Here is a 19261-nt window from a genome sequence, read left to right as displayed (position 1 = left end):
GTCAGTAGTATTGTCAATATAGTTGACCCTTACCTGAATGAAAACAGGGCGTAAAGGAAGGGTTTCAGAAATCAAACAAAGCTTTATTCCTGTGCTTACAGTCTGGGTAATTGGAGACTGCGCTGTTCTGCTTCCTATGGTCATATACGGGTTATTCGCACAAAGCTGTATTGAACAGTATTTCTCACGTTGTGAACGTCTGTACACAGTGGTCCTCCGGGTTCCAGTAAGTGCGTAATTACGCATCGATGAAAAACCGGAGGTTTAAAAAAAGATAATTAGCCCACTGATAGTTTGATGTAGAGGCTGTGGAAATATCCACAAGTCTTGGTCTTTAAAATGCATTTGGTTTGACGGCGTTCTGTGCTTCCATTGTGAAGATATGGACAAAAGAATATTCGTGCTCGGTCAAAAAAATGTCATAAAAACGAAAAAGTAAAGGCTGAGAAAGCATTCACAATGTATTTTATACACAAAGGAAGTATTCTCGCAACTCTAAGAGGTTTCGTGGTTTAATTTTTTTTAATTACTGAATCATATTTAAATGTTAAACAACTGAAAAGCATATTGCTGTAGACCAGGATGGCCGAGTGGTTAAGGCGTTGGACTTAAGATCCAATGGACAAATGTCCACGTGGGTTCAATCCCCACTCCTGGTAGTGTTGTAATAAGTTTTAAGTGACAGAACACTTTGATGATTTACACTCTATTTAAATATGAATTTACTAAATTTCAGTTCAGTTCTCTTTACTCCCACTCCCTGGCATAACTGAGCTCTCACTATCGCATACTGAAGGCTTTACATGCATTAGCTGTGATACAGCTCCCAATAAAGACGGAATCAAACAGTTTGTTCTGTCTCTCATGGTGATCCTCTTCTCGATCCAAATGAAATGTTTAATATGATGCGTCGAGAAAAAAAAAGGAGTGAATTTCCGCCTGTAATGATTGATGCCCCATCAAACATTTTGTAACATCCCCGGAAGATTATACAGTAGAATCCTGGTTTGTGGCTTAAATTCAAGGTAAACAAGACCAAGGAAACGAGTTGGAAACTTGATGTCGAACTGGAATTTAAGTACCCGGAATATTTCACTACATTGGGCAATATGTGCCAGAGAGGAGCACTTTAAATCCCTTCGATAGCTCAGTTGGTAGCACGGCTGACTGTATTAGAAACAGTTAGGAATCCTTAAGTTGCTGTTTCAACTACAGCTCGAAGAAAGGTGCTTTTGTGAACTTTAATTAAATAGTTAAAATAGCGAATCTTTTTCACTCAGACGTTGATCAAAAGCTCAATAAACGATGAAGCAGAGGCTGTTGTTCCGAATTCAGCTAACATCTGGTTTGTTTTGGCAAATGTCTTATCTGTGAATTAAGGGACTATGCTGTCTGATTTGTAATTCAAAAGTAGATACAAATGTCACTGTTTTCAAAGGATAGGTACTTAATTGGCTTTATGATTTGGTATTGATTTTGTATCATTATATTATTACGTTTGTGCTTTCTGTGTTTTTTATCGTATTGTGAACTTATTTTTTAAACAAATGCTTACAAAGGCAAACACAGCACACATCTGTTTATACCAGCGGTGAATTGTACATTTTTATTAAGTACAATCTACTGTATTTTTAGAAATAAATGGCATACTGTGCACGATATGTTGCAGAAACACAACCTGATATTTTCATAATTATTATTTTAATCATTTAACAAGTATGAGGTCCCGGATCCAAATCTTCAGTTCTGATTTTTTTTAAAGTGATATCTTCTCTTCCTCTTGTGGAAATCACAAGATGTGAGCAAATGTTTTTTGTTCTTTTTTTTTCACGTTGCGATTTAAAGAGCCTCAGACGCACAGTCTGATAGTAACCAAACCAGAATGGATTCTGCTGGGAGCCGGACTGAGCTCATTCTCACTCCCTGTGCTGAAAACAGAATTATCTCTTCCCCGAACATCGTCTACAGCTGCTAGATATTGCTCTGTGTCCTACTGCTCCAGCAATTCCTTTGACCAAAGACAGATCACTTGTGTGCTTTTAAACTTCTTGCCACTACAGGCTCTTTGATGGCTCATGCTGATCGTCCTGTGGATCCAAAAGAAAATATTAAAGCTGATACTGATATTTTCGATTGTAATTTGCATCTAGCTACAACGCCCCTGGAAAAGATAATTTATTAGTTGCGTGCAATCGGAATCTTTTACTTTATGTATGGTAGTGGAAATAGTTTTAAAAATGTTTTCTAAAGAAGATTGTATTGCCAGGACCTGCCTTTAGGGCTCACTAGCGATGACGCTGTTGATATAGATGGAGAAGAAATGTAAGATGAATTGATGATCTAAGCTAAAATAGCCCTAACACGCCTGCTGTAACAGTGTTTGTATTCATAGCAAGTAATATTCTTTTTCAAACCCGAACGTTCCTTTTGCATTGTGTTATGTAACCATTAGCGGTTTCGGTAGCTTCTGAAGAGCGCACTTTTCCAAACTGAAGCCTATAAGAACATTATTCAAGATGCACCATGGCCCAGAATCGTGCATCGGGACTAGGATTAACATCAATTGAAAGTACTCCCAAATAAAATATTTGACCGAAAAATTAAAAGAGTAGGCAAGTATTAAAAAAAAACCATAACTTCTTGACTTCCAATCTCTTTCCTGGTTCAGGCCATGTAAAATGACATATTCAGTGGACTCATGCCGAGGTTGTGAGTTTAAGCCTCACCTGCAGCAGCCTGGTTTTCTGTCTTGACAGGTAAACAGTGTTTTTTGTTATTTGCTAAATGGAGAGAGGATTCTGTGTTAATTGTGCTCCTCCTGGGAGAGGTCAAGATGAGACGTTCACGAGGCTGGTGGTAAATATCCTGTCCAGGAATATCGGGGCTGTAGGGGGTCAGATCTATAGATGTAGTAAACACATCAGTGGAGACGGTGTGTCTGCTCTCTGTGAGAGAGCCGGGCGGAAAGAATATTCTGTGGTCTGGGAAGAAGAGTCTCTCGTTGGAAGAGCGGCGCTCCTCACAGGAGAGAATGAAAAAAAATCTTTTTCAGGGATGCTGATTGTTCTCTTTGGGGGAATTAAAAGCACTTGTGGCGAGTGACCTCGTGGCGCAATGGTAGCGCGTCTGACTCCAGATCAGAAGGTTGCGTGTTCAAATCACGTCGAGGTCAGCTGAGGAGTTTGCAGGCGCTGCTGGTGCCGAACCCGGAAATTACACCACGCAGTCGGGTTTTATCTGTACACCACATAGGTAATCTGAACGAAGTAACAGCGCAGTACAAGACACCCAATCAGGAGCTTATGCAGCGAATCATCATGAACACGACAAGAGAAAAGGCACATTGCATATCCGCGAAACATCACGCCCGGCTTTAGAGACAGTGACATCAGAGAATGGAAGCTTCAGACCCCTTTTTTGTTACAGGTTCAAGCAAACCTGAAAGTTAGGGAGTGTTTGGTCTCTTTTGTTTGAAAAAGTGTCTGAAGCCTGTAATTATAATTTGCCCTTTTTTAATTGTGGTTGAAATCCACTCCCATGTACCAAGACCTTACAGTATATTCATGTTTACTTAAATGACTAACGCCATTGGACATTAGTTGGTGTTTTTTTTTTGTAACGATTTGCTATTTCATGTAGGAAAGAAAGGAACCCAGACCCAACGTTTGCTTTCAGGTGCGGTTCATTTACATAACGGACATCTATTTCTGAGGAGCCTGATTTAAATCACACAACCCCGGTAGAAGTCGAATCGACAATCTAATAAACCGAAATCAGACGCGTTATCCATTAAACCACCAGCCCGTCACGTAAATGAATTGCACCATGGTGAGTTCAGCGCCGCTCCTAGTAATACTCCACCCCCATCTTAAATTTCTACGTGAGAAACGTGTTTTCTACATTTTTATCAGTTTTTAAAAATCATCACTTTTAAGCAGACAAAGCCTTTATGTGTCGCTCTGAATTTCTAATTGATTTAGAATTCCAAGAAAAAAGCGTTTTGTTCCACAACAGCGTGAAATGATCACGTCTTTCACTCTACTTCTCTCTTGTAGTAAAGCAGACCTTGCTGGGTGAGTATTTGTTCTGGTAAATTAGGTCACGGATCATGTTAACTCACTTCTGTTAAACACAACATTTCCTTATGCACGGGAGTGTCTTTGTACAGCTGTTATACAAAGGGCTGGTGGTCAGGGACGCGCTTCGGATTGTTTCGATGTAAACATAATCTCCGCTAAAAGCCCTCTTGAACTTTGCAGGAAATGTGCGTGAAACCATTTTCACGTGTGGAATTTTATCTTCAGCTGGCTGTAGTTAGAATGCCTTATACACCCGTTGTGTATCCTTAGCAAAAATGTTTTAAAATTATAACACAGAGTTGTCGGAGAACTCGACAATCATTATTAAATGAGCACAGTACAAATGTACATTGATATTTTTGTTGTATGTACTTTAATTTTAAAAGATATAAACATAACTGTGCTGATATGGATGTTCATTTGAAGGATTTGAGGAATCTATAAAAGATGTCAGAACAACAAAAGAAACATTTGGGCATCTGCATATTTGTAAAGATTAAAGAGCACCCTAAGTGTGAAGTTTGCACATACGAGAGAAGAAATCAGTTTCAATGCACGTCATTAAACTGATGGTGTGCTTATCAGTCGTGCATTAAACATATATAGCAGAGGATGGCTTTGATCCATTGATCTTTGGGTTATGGACCCAGGACGCTTCTGCTGCACCACTCAGCTATGTTTAACACAACTGCTTTTGCACCTGAGATGAAAAGTTTCAACGGTAAACGCAGACGTCACTGAGCACTTGGTCTTTTGTAGTACAAACCATCACACGCTGCTCTACATGGGCGTCTTCAAGATCGTTGAGAACCAAAGCTTCTGCCTTCCTGGTTACTGATTCTTTCTTCGTTAATTCCCAAATCTTCAATGAGAATCAGTGAAACGAAAACCAAACACATGTACACACTCGCGTCCTAGCATGAAAGAAAAATGATGGAAGCGTTTGAGAAATAACAAGAGTAGTCTGAACAGCTCCAGCCTATCAACTGCTCTACAAAGTGATCGCTATCTCCACACCCAGTTTATAACACTTAAAATGATTCAGGAAGCACAGCAAGGTTCTAAAAACAGCGGTTGAAAAGCATCTAGATACATAAAATGACAATTTCTCAAAAGTAAAATCTTCATCTTTTAAATATTGTCATCCATATATTTTCGTTTTCCTCTTTTTTACATAAGACGCTTTCGAGAAATAGAGTGTCTTGTAATGAAGGCTGCATTAGAAAATGTGTATCTAAATTAAAATCGGGTTTATTACTTCTGCGTTTTTCAGCTTTCTTAGCGCTTGGGTCTCGATTCAGATATTGCAATGAAAGCAACAGGGGAGTAAGTTTTCCTTTTCTAAATCAAAGGTGATCTGCTCACAAGGAAGTATAAAAACTTCAGCGTTTACTTTTTGAAGACCGCAAATTGTCGAAACACTGTTGCTTCATAAGCTTATAAGTAACGTTTCTGAGCATGCATTGTATTACTCATGCTGTTATTAATAAAAAAAAAGCTTAAATTCACATAATGGAATTTGGACGGCTCAAAGTAGTCTATTTTTTGTACAACTTTACTTGCCCGCTGAGTAGAGTTTAAAGCAACTGCAGCAGAAGTAGCAGTAATAGCAACAGCATGGTTAGAGTGTCACAATACACTCTGAAATTATTGCGGCTTCAGATCGTTTTGTTCTGTTGAAGCTACCTACAGGCCCTGAACTGTTGACATTGGCTGTGATCTTCTTTTTTCAGGTTTCATGAAATTCTTCACATATTTGAAATATTCCATTCGGGTTCGCCTAATACACGGTGCAACCCGTACCTGCAGCAGAATGCTGTGGCACATGAAGCCGTTTTGTTTATCGGTTGTAAGGATTGAGGAGCGTACTACAAATCGAGCAAGCGAAAAGAAAATTAAACAGGAGTCACTTTTTGGATTGCTAATCCATTGTACTCTGCTCGTCTAGGTTCAAATCCCATCCTTGTCATGGTTAAGGCCTGAGACGTGTGTGTTTTTTCTAAACGGTGTTTTCATTTGTTTCCTTTTTTACTCCTGTACTAGAGCAGTAATATTTCTAGCGGTGGAAGAACATGGTATCACATGCTGACAGCAGGAACACGTGGCCACAAGCTGCAGTACATTGGTTTGGGAACAGCAATAACTTTCCTGTGGAGACAGGTGCGCCGGTATTAGTACAGCGCTTTCGAGCGGAAAGAGTTACAAGAACTGACTTAAACTTACCAGTTATGTTCAATAGCTAAAAACACAAAACCAACCTCTTCAGTGGTTGAATCTAAATAACACAAGCCAATGCTGCCATCAAGGGAAAAAAAATCCTGAGTTATGTAGTTTGAGACTACATATCTGACTTTCAGTTTGAAGCGGTACAATGGATTCTAGGTCACATTCGTTCTTGATTCAGGATATATATGAGTGTGCTAATGGTTAGAACTGTGTTTACATGAGGTACAAACGGTAACATTTTCATTGCGAGAAGAAAGTCAGTCCGTGCGCATTTCTCAGCATGCACGTTGTCAGGAAAACTAAACCCACAGTGCCAGCAAACCTTTTGATAGCCTGTAGGTACTGCCATTGCAAATGTAACAGGTTGTTCATACACACAAATGACATCGTTGCTATCTCGTAATTAGGAGATAATTTGGTATTTATTAATTAAGATTTTTTTCCTGGGTGGCAAAAATGCGCTTCCGCAATAAATCATAGACTCTGCTTTCAAAATAGCTGCACCAGGCACTTGGACACAGATAAACACAGGGATTTAAAATTCAGGAATATGAATGGTCAACTGCTTACAGTTGGGTTTTTACGTTTTCTTATTTAGCGATTTGTGTATCAATCTTTTAACAATTCATTAAAATGCTAACAACATGTAAAATAAAAACAACAGCACCGTTAAATGAAGGGGAGACAGGTAGTTTTTTTTTTTTTACAATCAGATTCCAATCTCTAATGCTGTGTGTGAGAGCTTAGGTAACTTTCCTTTTCTCACATTTTCTGACGACTATTCCAAAGGGGCACCCTGTCAACTCCTAATACTTTGTATGTTTGATTATTGTCGTTTTATTTAGAAAAAGTTCAATATTGATCATAACTTTAGAAAATTATGATCACGAATAAAAAAGGGGCTAAAGATGTGAGTTGCTCTTAAATCAGAGCCGGGTGACACGGGCTTCTGTTCTGATATGGTTGTACGAGAAGCAGGAGGAATCGCTTCTCTCCTATGGAGCATGAGCTGAATCAGGAGGGAGACATTTTGTATGCTCCTGCATATGTTAACGCATGACCTACATCGTAAAACTAAATTAAAAACTAACATTAAGTTGTCAAAGACATTCATTTATATACAAACAAGAGACAGACATAGCAATGGTTCTACATTAACTTGTCCTGCACTGACCAGACTAATTGAAATGTATGAAAGCCCGTTTCTGCCAGGGAGTTAAAAAAACGCGCTATGGTATCGCAGAATTCCGACTAAGTAACTCAAAATTGCGACTTGGTAACTCAGAACTCCGACTTTATATCTAAAATGTTCTTTAGCTCAGCTAGCAAGGCCTGGATTCAAGCCAATACAGTGAGGCACGAAGTATGGTGGGAGCGGCGAGGGCACAAGCCCTAGAACCCGAGTCCGTTACAATAACAAAAGGACAGACAATGAAATATGGGCTATTTCGAAGTCGCAAATGTGAGATATAAAGTCAAAATTCTGAGTTTTTAGGTCGCAATTCTGAGATTCTAAGTCACAATTCTGAGATACCATAGTGCGTTTTTTTTACTCCCTGGCGGAAACGGGCTTCCATTGGTTCTCAGTGCTGCGAAGCAAAAGCAATCTCTGAGAAATCAGACAAATTATTATCAGAACATGTCAAAAGCTGATCAGTATTTCTTTACTGGGAAGCAAAGAACTGCTTGTATTACACATTTTAATATGACATGCAATTACACATGAAAATTAGTAAAAATATTATTGTAAAATTACGTGTTGATAGAACAGCCCCCTCGATAAAAGAAAGTGTGGACGGACGTGTCGCATGTTCCGTAATCTGTCTGACAGCGAGTTTAACACTGTCCTTGGAAATTAGAAACGAATTGAACAATAAATTAATCTGAGCAAATTTTACAAGTGTGGGTGATTTCATTCTGTCGAAATTACGTGGAACTCCTTCGCTGGGGTCAGATACACACGGGAAAGTGTTCAGGCGGCTTCACGGAGACCCGCCTCAGACTGGAAGCAGGTTCTAATTAGACGCTGAAAACAATTCGGGTCTCTGTGTGTAATTGATTGTGTTGATTGAGCGGTAGTGCGACCATGTGTGTGGTAGCATAGTCCTGCTAGTATAAAAACCTAGTCACCGCGTTCACACTTTATGCTCTCTTGCTTCAACACAGTTTGGTGGTTTATGTGTCTTACTTCTGTAGCAGTTTAGCGGGACGTCAATTTGGCAATGCGCTCGTTTCTCTTTGTGCTGTGCCTGTGCGCAAGGGCCGGGCTCCCCGCACTGATTTCCGCCGGGCCGGCTGGCTGGGACTCTCGGGAATTAGCGCTCCAGGCCGACCTCCCGGCTCCTGAAGACTCAGCCCAGTCGGAGGATTTGAACCTGGCAGATGCGCCCTCCGAAGACCTGTCTGCAAGCGAGAACGACTCGCAGTCCTTGGCTCCCGACTTTCGCCGCCTTCCCGTGTCCAGAGACGCGTACTCGCCCTACTTCGACAAGGAGAAGATGAAGCCCGAAGCCGGCAGCCGCCCCTTACCCGCCTACATCAAGAGCGTCCTGTTTCCTCCCCAGCGAGGGCGGCAGCCGGCTCGCCCGGCCATCGGGGGCACCTGAGGAGTGGCTGTGTGGTGCGACTCCAGCAGGCTGTACGTGAGGGTCAGTCGGCTCCTGTTCGGCTTCAGCTGTCGGCCATCGGAGGTGACCTTGGGCAACTGCAGCGTCAGCCGAACCACACGCCGTTACTTCTACTTCATCTACGGGCTTCACGAGTGCGGCGCCGAGCGATCGGTAAGCGGGTCTTCATCTACAGGCAGTGTATCGATGTGAGCTGTAGGGCCAGTATCGGGGTTGCCTTTCCTGGGAATATCCCTTCCTCTGTGACTTTGCAGGTTGTCCAGGGCCGCCTGGTGTACTCCAACACTCTCCGCTATGCCCCGCCCTCCTCCAGTGCACCTGTGCATCGCTTCATTCCCTTCTCTGTGCCTGTCAAGTGCTCCTACAACAGGTAGGCAGGGCTCTGCTGCTGCTGAGAAGCCGCTGGGAAAGTGTCCAGAAGCCCCTCATCCCCTCTGTCCTGCAGGTTCCCCTACTCCTTCAAGGTTGGCTATGTCCCCACGTGGGCCTGGAGAAGGACCTTCAAGGACTTGAAGAACAAGCACAGCTTTGTCCTGCTCACCACCAACTGTAAGCTCCTTGAGCGAGTGGCTCCACCTGCCTGCAGGGGGTGCTGTGTGCAGGTGTAATGCTGCCTCTCTCTCCAGCCCACTGGGTCCGGCTCTCTCCCAAGGATGAGTACTTCCTGGGTCAGCCCATGTACTTCCAGGCCACTGCCTACTTTGCCACAGCGGAGCAGAGGCTGTACATCCACTCGTGTTACGTAACTGAGAAACCAGACCAGCACTCCCAGCCCCGTTTCCCCGTGATCGACAACTTGGGGTACGGCCCCTTCTGGGAGGGGAGGTGGGCAGGAGCCCTGAGAGCCTGCAGGGGTTCATCCTTGTCCTTGTCCCCAGGTGCATGGTGGACAGCAAGGCAGATGGCTGCCTGTCCAGGTTTGTCCCCTCCAAGCAGAAGGATGTGCTCCACTTCACAATTGATGCCTTCCTCTTCCAGAAGAAGCTGTCCAGGAAGGTACTGCTCTCAAAGGCTGCTCAGCCTTCTCGCTCTACTGATCCATGGTCTGCTTTTCCATCCATGATCTAGATGTGAACCAGACTGTGGCAGCTGTAGTTCCTAGAGCTGCCAGCTTGCCTTCACTGATGGCAGAAGGTCCTTCTCTGTCCCTCTATTGGCCTTGATCCCTTAATGCTGTGACCTTCCCTCTTGCAGCATGAAGTGACTGAGCTGTACATGCACTGTGTCATGGCTGTGGCTCCTGCTAAAGCAACACCAGGGACCAAGTCCTGCACCTACAACAGGGAGGCTAAGAGGTACTTCTGCAAGGAGCCTGCTGAGGGTGCTCTGGGACATGCCAGGTTTAGGCCTCACCTGTAAACCTTTCCTCCAGGTGGGAGGAGCTGTATGGTGACCATGAGGTCTGTGCCTGCTGTGATTCCAGGTGTGCTGGCAGTCGGAATGAAGGTGGGTCTGGTTCTCTATCCCTTGTGGATGCATCTCTGCCCAGGAGACAACCATGCTTGGACAACTGAGGAATGATCCCATGCTGGACAAAGGGACTGTTTAGATGAGTAGCATCACTGTGGGACTCTGGGTATAGCGGATCCCTCACTCCTGGGTGTTGCTTGTCCACAGGTACCAGGAGCCTGGTGACCAGCAGTCGGGTGGCTGTGGCACCAGTAGAAGCTCCTCTGGATGTGGGAGCTGACTGGACTGAGGATGAGGAGGGAGACCCTCAGAGCTCCAGTGAGGATGCTGAGAGCACCAGTGAGGATGTGGAGGGAGCAGAGGACTTTGGAGATGTTGGCCAGTGGACAGGTAGGGTCTGGCAGGAGGAGCTCCTGTAGGGGTGGGTGTCCTGCAGTTCAGCTGGATTGTTCTCCTTCTTCCTCCCCAGGTGCCTGAATGAAGGCTCCAGCCTGGCCCTTGTGACTCTCCTGCCTCCACTTGCCTTGTAATGGCAACATCTCAAACCTGTGAAAGACCCTTCTGCCTGCCCTCGTTTCTTTATGGTTTATAGGTTTGAATGGGGTGGAGGAATTCAAGGGAAGTGAGACCCATTAATCAATGGAAGTATTTGTGGGGGTTCCCCTTTCAAGAATGCTTCCCGTATTGCTGCCAATGAGGACTGAAAATGTCTGGAGTAATAGTGTTGTAGTTGGGGAAGATGGCCGCACTATTCCTTGGGCAGGGTAGTGTGACTTTTTTTTTTTACTTGGGGAGAGACAGAGGTGTTCAATATACTGGAAATCCTCCTGTTTCCGAGAGGGGTAGTGCTTATGGAGTGTGAGTTGCTACTGTAGTGCCCAGTAAGAGTGAGATCTGGTTTCCTATTCTAGGCTGCACAAACTGACTAAAAGAAACACAAGGAAGGGATTGTCAACAGGGGCTTGGTATAAAGTAGGCCTTCCCTTCCTTAGCAAAGGAACAATACTGGTGCACAAACATCAGTGAATAATGGTGTAGTTAGAATCTCGGAGGTCTTATCTTATGGGTGTTGGTTTCACAGTAGTGGTATTGGACAGTCATGAGAAGTATTAGGATTGAGACTGGAGATCCCAGTACTTGACTAGGAAGACAGGTGTTTACAACCACCTCTACCAGCAGCACAGACTGTGTAGATTGAGACTGAATGCTTACTACACAAAGCCTCTCCCCTGTTTCAGTGTCCCAGTCATGAATAACAAGTGAATCCTAGTCTTCCTTTGTGACTACCTATAACTTGCACAAATCCTGCTGGCCCACTAACAGTTAATCTTTAGCCCTACTGCACTGACCTATTAAAGCTTCAAGGATTTAGGATAAACTATTTTATATAATGGTTCCAAAGGTGGCTTCTCAAAGCACTTGTCTTAATTACAATAAGAATACACAGGATAAAACAATTCCAATAGACAGAGGAGACCATGGATGGTGGTACTAAGGAAAGTAGAAGCAGGGGGGTAAAGAATGGAACCGGTTCAGTAAAGGCTCTTCTGCAGACCAAGGTGTTGAGTCTGAAGTTGAAGGAGTTTAGGGAAGGTGACTCTGTTATCCTTGGGCAGAGCGTGGGGGCATAACAGGAGAAGGCCCTGTCACCCATACAGTGTAGACGGGCTTGGGGGACAGTTAGGAGACCAGAATTAGAAGAGCGAAGGTTATGAAGTGGGGAGTAGGGTGATAATAGATTAAACTGCAACTGAAATGTGAAGGCACGTTCTACAGTTTATGCAAGCAAGGGTAATGTTAGGCTTTTATGGGACGGGGGTAATGGCAGCACTTTTGAGGACCGTTGGTACAACAGCAGTGCTCAAGGATTCATTTTTAATATTGAGGACAATGGGTTATATACCCATCGTTCTTACCAAAGGCTCAGAGACCTTTTGCTAAATAAAAAGACTTCTTTCCACCACTAATTTATTCAGGTTTGGTTCATTTGGGTTTTATCAGTTAAACATTTAATATTGTATGTCAGTTTGTTGATGCCTGTATATCATAGTGATCTGCACACACACCTTTGACTGAATATGGGCTGCCAAACCTCTCCACCAAACTTATGTATCACGGTAGGTACACAAGAAGTTTATTTGTACTAACAGAGTTGTTGGTGCCAGTAGTCAGATTGGGTCAATTGCAAGGTAAGAACAGCATCACATTAACTGGAGATGATCCAAAGATTAGCATGCAGCTCTGTACACCAGATTAATACCGATTTGCAACTCGCTCGTCTGCTGACTTTAGTCCCCTGCTCAGTAATCACAATGTTCCCAATTGCAATGAGCCCAAGGAAACAGCTGCTGCTCTCTAGAGGACACTACAGGACAGGACTAAGTACAATTCCTGCAATAGACTAAGCAGTTTAGTGCCAAACTGATGGAACACTGAATGCTATGGGACAGTTCCGAATGTAGTAACAGCTTAATACTGAAATAATATCGTAAACACCTCGTGATCTTAAGAATCTGTCGCTGTTAAAAAGTATTATACTAATAAGCTAAAATTGTACTGCAGCCACAACACAGTGGACTTGCAGCTCCTGTCCTGATCATACAGAAAGATGTCATCACTATAACACCTGTTAACAAACATAGCACCTGCAGTCTGTGAAAGAGAGCTCTGAGGTAAATATTCCTTGCAGGGAAGTGAACTGAAAAACAGGCAAATACATCACTCACATGAAGAGCAACGACTGTCGCTAAAGAAAGTGAGCGAGGGTACACCTATAGTAGTTCATCCACAGAAATTCAAACGTAAATTTGTGACGCACCAGAGTACCACAAAGCTAGAAGCGTGCCTTCAACTGGAGTATTGTAGCACGACTATGTATAAGTAATATTAACTTATTCCAGGCGTTCATCTGGTTTAAGAATACGAATTGATGCCTTCAAATAGACCATTAACAGTCCTGTGATGTAGAATTAAGAAAATGGGGAATTATCTGATCCCGTTCTCAGTCCAGTAGTTTATGGACAGGCGCTCTCAGCGGACTGTGTGCAGGAGTGATGGGTGATGTGGAATTCTATGGGCTCAGTGGGACTCTGGGAGTCAACTCAGGGCTCTGCTGTAGATTCCTGTAGAACCGGTGTGAAATGATAATGTATCGTTGGCTGGTATTGTTAATGTAAAGTTTACTGGTACGTTTCGGCCAAAACATATTTTATTTCTTCTTTTTTTCAGCATGGAATAAACCTATTACTTGTTCCTTTGCAGCCTACGCATGCTGACGCAGCTATCCACCTGAACTACAAATTGTATGTTGGCCGTTCTGTTACACTATATTGATGAATCGTACAAGATCATAGGATCTATAAGCCTGAAGACTTGTCTTGTACAGTGACCTGATAAAAATCAAATTAATTACACTAATTTTTATGGAATCCCATTTCCGATAGTGAGGCTTCCATAGTACACGGATGGAATAGTGGACGGTGGGCTTTTAATTTTTTTTTTTATTTAAACACCAGAAATACAAAAACGAAGACAATATGAAACAAGATACATAAATAGACACTTCACATCCAGGAGAATTCACAATTATAAAAGCTGAAACTTTTTAAATATTTCCATTGTATGTCATTTTTTACTTTAAAAAAAAAACTCTCCTTAGCTCAGCAGGCAAGGCCTGGGTTCGAGCCAATGCAGTGAGGCACGAACTAGGGTGGGAGCGGTGAGGGCACAAGCCCTGGAACCCGAATCCGTTACAATAACAAAAGGACAGACAATGAAATATGGGTTATTTCGAAGTCCCAAATGTGAGATATAAAGTCGGAAAGTTCTGAGTTTTTAAGTCGCAATTCTCAGTTACTTAGTCGGAATTCTGAGATACCATAGCGCGTTTTTATTTTTACTCCCTGGCGGAAACGGGCTTCCATAGAAATGGTCAGATTCAGAGCCATTGCAGTTCGTGCTAATTAGAACACCGCCAGTACTGAACCCTCAGCACCGTACTGACTACTGAGCACAAGTTCAGCTGTTCGCCAGCTTTGTTACGCACAGTTTTGCATTGCTATTGAGCTCAGAACAGGAGCTGATCTTCAGACAATACCGTGTTAAAAAAGCAACATGAGCCAGGCAGGAGTCAAACCTACAATCTTCTGTTTCGAAGTCAGATGCGTTATACATTACGTCACTGGCCCTAATCTTACGGTGCTCAACTGCACCATAGTGACCCTAGCGCCACTACTAGTAATACATCGCCCCTGGCCAAAATTGCTTAGTAAAAAAAAAACGTTTTCTATACTGTCTGTTTAAAAATATTATATCTTTAAAAAAGACAAAGGGTTTGTGTGTCGCGCTAAAGTTTCGATTCATTTTGAATGCAAAGAAAAAACATTTTCTTCCAAGAAATCATAAATTTGTCTCATCCTCCATACTATAATTCTCTCTTGTAGTAGTAAAGCATTTTGAGTCAAACCGAACAATATATTAAAGGAACAAGTAATAGGTTTATTCCATGCTGAAAAGAGAAGAGAGAAAACACAACGTTTCAGCTGTGAAACCTTCTTCAGGTTTGTTTTCTCTCTTCTCTTTTCAGCATGGAATAAACCTACAGTAGTACTTGTTCCTTTGCAGATACGCATGCTGACGTAGCTACCCACCTGAATATATTAAACGTTTCATCCATACGATTAACATAATGTTCTCCTGAATAACTACAGTAGATGACAAAGCCTTAGAGCCACAGAGAAAAACAAATTGCATTTAAAGTAATTTTAAAGGCTCCAGATAATATTGCACTATAAACGCAAATCTCTGTCTTCTTTGTGGCGCTTACTCTTTGTTGCTTTAGCAAATTTCATGCAGTTTATTTCTGACACAAGACATAACAAGCTTGTGTATTTATGACAAAAAAGCAGGGCAGCAATTTATATCGGCCTTGAAATTGATATTGTTAAAAAGTGAGTTAAATGCAGATATAGTAAATATATGTTCTCATATAATGGTGTGTTTTTTTGTCTAAAAATCCTTCATGAATGGTTTAACAGACACCTTGCATAATTAAAAAAAATATATATTTACGAATATTAACCTTTTATACAGTAAAGTTTTGTTGTGAACATGAGCCCTGTTTATCGATGTCACCAACACAGTTCTGGATTTTATTCTGCCTTCCTACGCACATATGAATTTTCTTTCACACAACAGCTCGCATGTATGGTAGCGTATTAGCGCCAGGGATAAAAAGAATGATGTTGGCTTTTAAATGATAAACCATTTGCGTTTATACAAAATCACAATGCGTTGTCGCAGACATTGGGACATACTCTGTTTAAACACCTGTCATTTTCTCTTATATTGGCTCCTGTGCTTCGGTCCATTTGAGAGAGAAGACACTGAAAAAGTCTTGTGAAAGTGGATTTTGCACCTACGCCAGTGCTGTAGTGGTATCATACAGACACCCATACAAATCCATCAAACGTTGGAAGCTCTGGAAGGCAACGTAAAATATTGCTCTGTCCGTTGGTGGATTAGGTATGCATGCTACATTTCAACGTAAAATGCAATGTAAAAAGATCAAATTTGATTCAAAATCGATTAATGTAAAAACCGATAAAGCTCATGTTTTTTATCTAGTTTTATCTATATCTATATCTAGTTTTTCAAAGGTCTTAAAAAAATGTTTATCGCGATTGTGAAAGTTCGAGAAGGTGTACCAGCGCGTGCCTTTATATCGCCAGCTTCAGTCTCGCCTGTAGCTGCGAGAAGGTTATAAGCGCACAAATGATCTGTCTTTCGTCCAAATAATTGCTGGAGCAGCAAGACGTAGAGCACCATCCAGCAGCTGTAGACGATGTTCGAGGAAGAGCTAATTCTGTTTTCAGCACAGGGAGCAAGAATGAGCTCAGTCCGGCTCCCAGCAGAATCCATTCTGGTTTGGTTGCTGTCAGACTGTGCATCTGAGGCTTTTTGGATCGCAACGTGAAAAAAAAGAACAAAAAACAATTGCTCACATCGTGTTACTTCTACCAGAGGATAGGAAGATATCACTTAAAAAAATCAGCAATTAATATTTGGATCCGTGGCCTCATACTAATTATTTAACTATCAGATTGTGTTTCTGCAACATTTCGTGCACAGTATGCCGTATTCAACAATAAAACAACAGTCACAACGAAGCCTTTACACCCAGTCTGGGGTATTTTCCCCTTTTATATTTTTGCCACTTTATATCGAACCTGTTATACTCCCAGAAGTGCGCAGTAGCTTCTACCTAATAAAAATATACAATTCACCGCTGGTATAAACAGATGTGTGCCATGTCTGCTTTTGTAAGCATTTGTTTCAAAACTAAGTTCACAATATGTTAAAAACACAAAAAGCACAAACTTAATAATACAACGATACAAAATCAAAACCAAATCATAAAGCCAATTAAGTACCTATCCTTTGAAAACAGAGAACACCTTTATATCTACAATAAAAAAGTGACATTTGTATCTACTTTTGAATTACTGTACAAAGCAGACAGAGTATTCCCTGAATTCAAAGATCAGATCTTGGCCAAAACAAGACAATCAGACGTGAGCTGAATTCAGAACAAGAGCCTCTGCTTCGTCGTTTATTGAGCTTGTGATCAAAGTCTGAGTGGAAAAAGATCGGCTATTTTAACTGTTTGAATGAAATACACAAAGGGCACCTTCCTTCGAACCAGTGTCAAACCAGCAACCTAAGGATTCCCTCTTGTTTCCACTACAGTCTTCCGCTCTACCAACTGAGCTACCAACAGATAGATGTCAGGAGATGCTCTCTGGCACATACTGTCCAATGTAGTGAAATGTTCCGGATGATTTAAATCCCAGATCGACATCGTTTCCAACTTGTTTCCTTTGTCTTGTTTACCTTGAATTTAAGCCAATACCAGGATTCTACTGTATAAACTTCCGGAGATATTACAAAATGTTTGATGGAGCATCAATCTTTCCAGGCGGAAATTGACTCCTTTTCTTTCTCGAGGGATCATATTAAACATTTCATTTGGATCGAGAAGAGGATCACCATGAGACACAAAACAAACAGTTTCATTCTGTCTTTATTAGAATCTGTATTACAGCTAATGAATGTAAAGCCTTTAGTATGCGAGAGTGAGAGTTCAGTTATGCCAGGGAGTGTGAGAAAAGAGAACTGAGCTGCCAGCTCAGCCGGACTTACTTGTTTTGGGACTATTTCCAATAAGTACCGCATTAGTAGTTGTGTGTCCTTACTGGTATCTTTTAAACATTCGGTTATATACAAACGGGACAGAGACACAGTGATAATCTGATTTTAACATGTCCTGCATTTTAACTTACTGAACAGATAAATTGAAATGTTCTGATTCAGAGCCCCTGCAGTTCGTGCTAATTAGAACCACAACAATACTCCTGAGTCCTGAGCACCACACTGAGCAAAGGTTCAGCTGAACTCTGACTTTGTTCAGCATGACTTGTTGTTGCAGTTGAGCTCAGAGCTGGAGATGATCTCCATATTCTACCACACTAACTAGTCCTAAACGTAGTACACAGTACACACTTTTTAAAAACAATTTAAAATATTGCACAAAGGCTGTAAAGCACACTCTTAATCGATCCGAATATTTGATTTCCGCGATCCGTTTAGGCAACATTAGGCAACGTGGCGCTTCTCCAGCAAAGCATTTCTCAGTTTTGTGAACTACTGGTGCTTTTAACACACCAATTATGCAACTCGTCAGGATGGCCGAGTGGTCTAAGGCGCCAGACTCAAGGACTCCTGTCTTTCCATTGCTTGGGTGTTCTGGTCTCTGAATAGAGGCGTGGGTTCGAATCCCACTCCTGACAGCTTTTCCCTCTCTTGCATTTTTCCTGTCTTCTTGTGCTCGCTGACAACGACAGAAAGAAGAAAACGGAGAAACAGGCTTGCGGGCACATGATGGGCAGGGAAATGCTTCGTGAACTCTTCAAAGTGATTAGCAGAAAGTCAAATAGGCTTCGATTTCTCCCTTAAGAACTGTTTGGGGTGCCTGTAATCGAGTAAAGATTTACGGTCAAGGTATGCATTCAAAGGTGAAAGACCGAAATATAAATCCAGAAGAAGATGTATTAAAACATATTGTTTTCCTTGCGGTGTCCCCTGTATTTCATTAAATGTGGCATTGTGAAATCAGCCTGTAGCCCTACGGAATGCAGCCACTCTCCCGGTGACAGCGGCAGGAGCCGAGAGGATTAAATCAGAGCTCGAACAGAGAGTTAAAAAAATATGGGCAACTAGAACATAGATCATAGAACATTTTTTTTAAACTTTCCTATCTGCTCGGCCTTACTGAAGTATTTTAGCTGCATTTTAGCTTCTATTTATATACTTTACAGTAGATAGTGTTTAGTAAGAGAAGAGAGATACAAGCGCTAAACCCCCACAATAACCAAACCTTAACTAAAGCAGGAAGATCAGTTTCTGCTCGAGACAGCCGTTTTCTGAACTGTAAATCTCTGGCTGGAGACGCTGTGTGTCCGGACTCAGAGGTTGTATAAGAAAAGACTCGGAGAGCTGCAGGCGCAGCTCATTGCTCTGCGCTCCCCGTGCGGAATGCGCGTGTCCTCCCTCCTTCATTACCTTCATACACTTCTCTCAAACCATATCAAACTCCTGGAATATTTCGGTGAACAGATACTGGATCTTTCTTTCCGAGATCATAGGCAGAAACAATAAACACGGTGAAAACAGGAAGGTATTCTGATCGTATAGAGAAATGCGCAAAAATAAATTTCCTAAAATCCAATAAAATCTAGTTACATTCTGATGCTATTTTGATGTATCTGAATAGTTTTGGCACAGTTGTTACAGCAAAGAGACAAATAAACTTTTTAAAATTTCATTCGAGCTGTAGTTTTGAAAATGTTTTTTCAATTCTCT

General features: G+C 42.0%; 2 protein-coding genes and 3 non-coding genes across 5 annotated transcripts; all 5 read left to right on the top strand.

The window, feature by feature from the left end:
* The first annotated feature begins 576 nt into the window (after positions 1-576).
* Positions 577-659, top strand: trnal-uaa (transfer RNA leucine (anticodon UAA)). Its single transcript has one exon. It is a non-coding gene; the product is annotated as a tRNA-Leu (tRNA).
* A 2441-nt stretch (positions 660-3100) lies between these two features.
* On the top strand, positions 3101-3172 carry trnaw-cca (transfer RNA tryptophan (anticodon CCA)). Its single transcript has one exon. It is a non-coding gene; the product is annotated as a tRNA-Trp (tRNA).
* A 5290-nt stretch (positions 3173-8462) lies between these two features.
* LOC148663398 (uncharacterized) lies at positions 8463-9298 on the top strand. The gene is made up of 2 exons (XM_088633039.1): positions 8463-9085; positions 9187-9298. The coding sequence occupies exon 1, from the start codon at positions 8528-8530 to the stop codon at positions 8909-8911; it is 384 nt and encodes a 127-aa protein (XP_088489165.1). The 5' UTR covers positions 8463-8527; the 3' UTR covers positions 8912-9085; positions 9187-9298.
* Positions 9299-9403: 105 nt separating this feature from the next.
* On the top strand, positions 9404-10446 carry LOC148663397 (zona pellucida sperm-binding protein 3-like). The gene is made up of 5 exons (XM_088630876.1): positions 9404-9413; positions 9559-9733; positions 9811-9928; positions 10127-10227; positions 10305-10446. Exons 1-5 carry the CDS (start codon positions 9404-9406, stop codon positions 10444-10446), a joined length of 546 nt encoding a protein of 181 aa, XP_088487002.1.
* A 7632-nt stretch (positions 10447-18078) lies between these two features.
* trnal-caa (transfer RNA leucine (anticodon CAA)) lies at positions 18079-18189 on the top strand. Its single transcript has 2 exons — positions 18079-18116; positions 18144-18189. It is a non-coding gene; the product is annotated as a tRNA-Leu (tRNA).
* Positions 18190-19261: the final 1072 nt, after the last annotated feature.

The sequence above is a fragment of the Lepisosteus platostomus genome, chromosome 5, assembly GCF_059453375.1.
Source record: "Lepisosteus platostomus isolate fLepPlt1 chromosome 5, fLepPlt1.hap1, whole genome shotgun sequence".
In the NCBI taxonomy this organism is placed as follows: Eukaryota; Metazoa; Chordata; class Actinopteri; order Semionotiformes; family Lepisosteidae; genus Lepisosteus; species Lepisosteus platostomus.
Note: the sequence above shows the minus strand (reverse complement) of the source record. Positions and strands in the feature narration are given on the sequence as shown.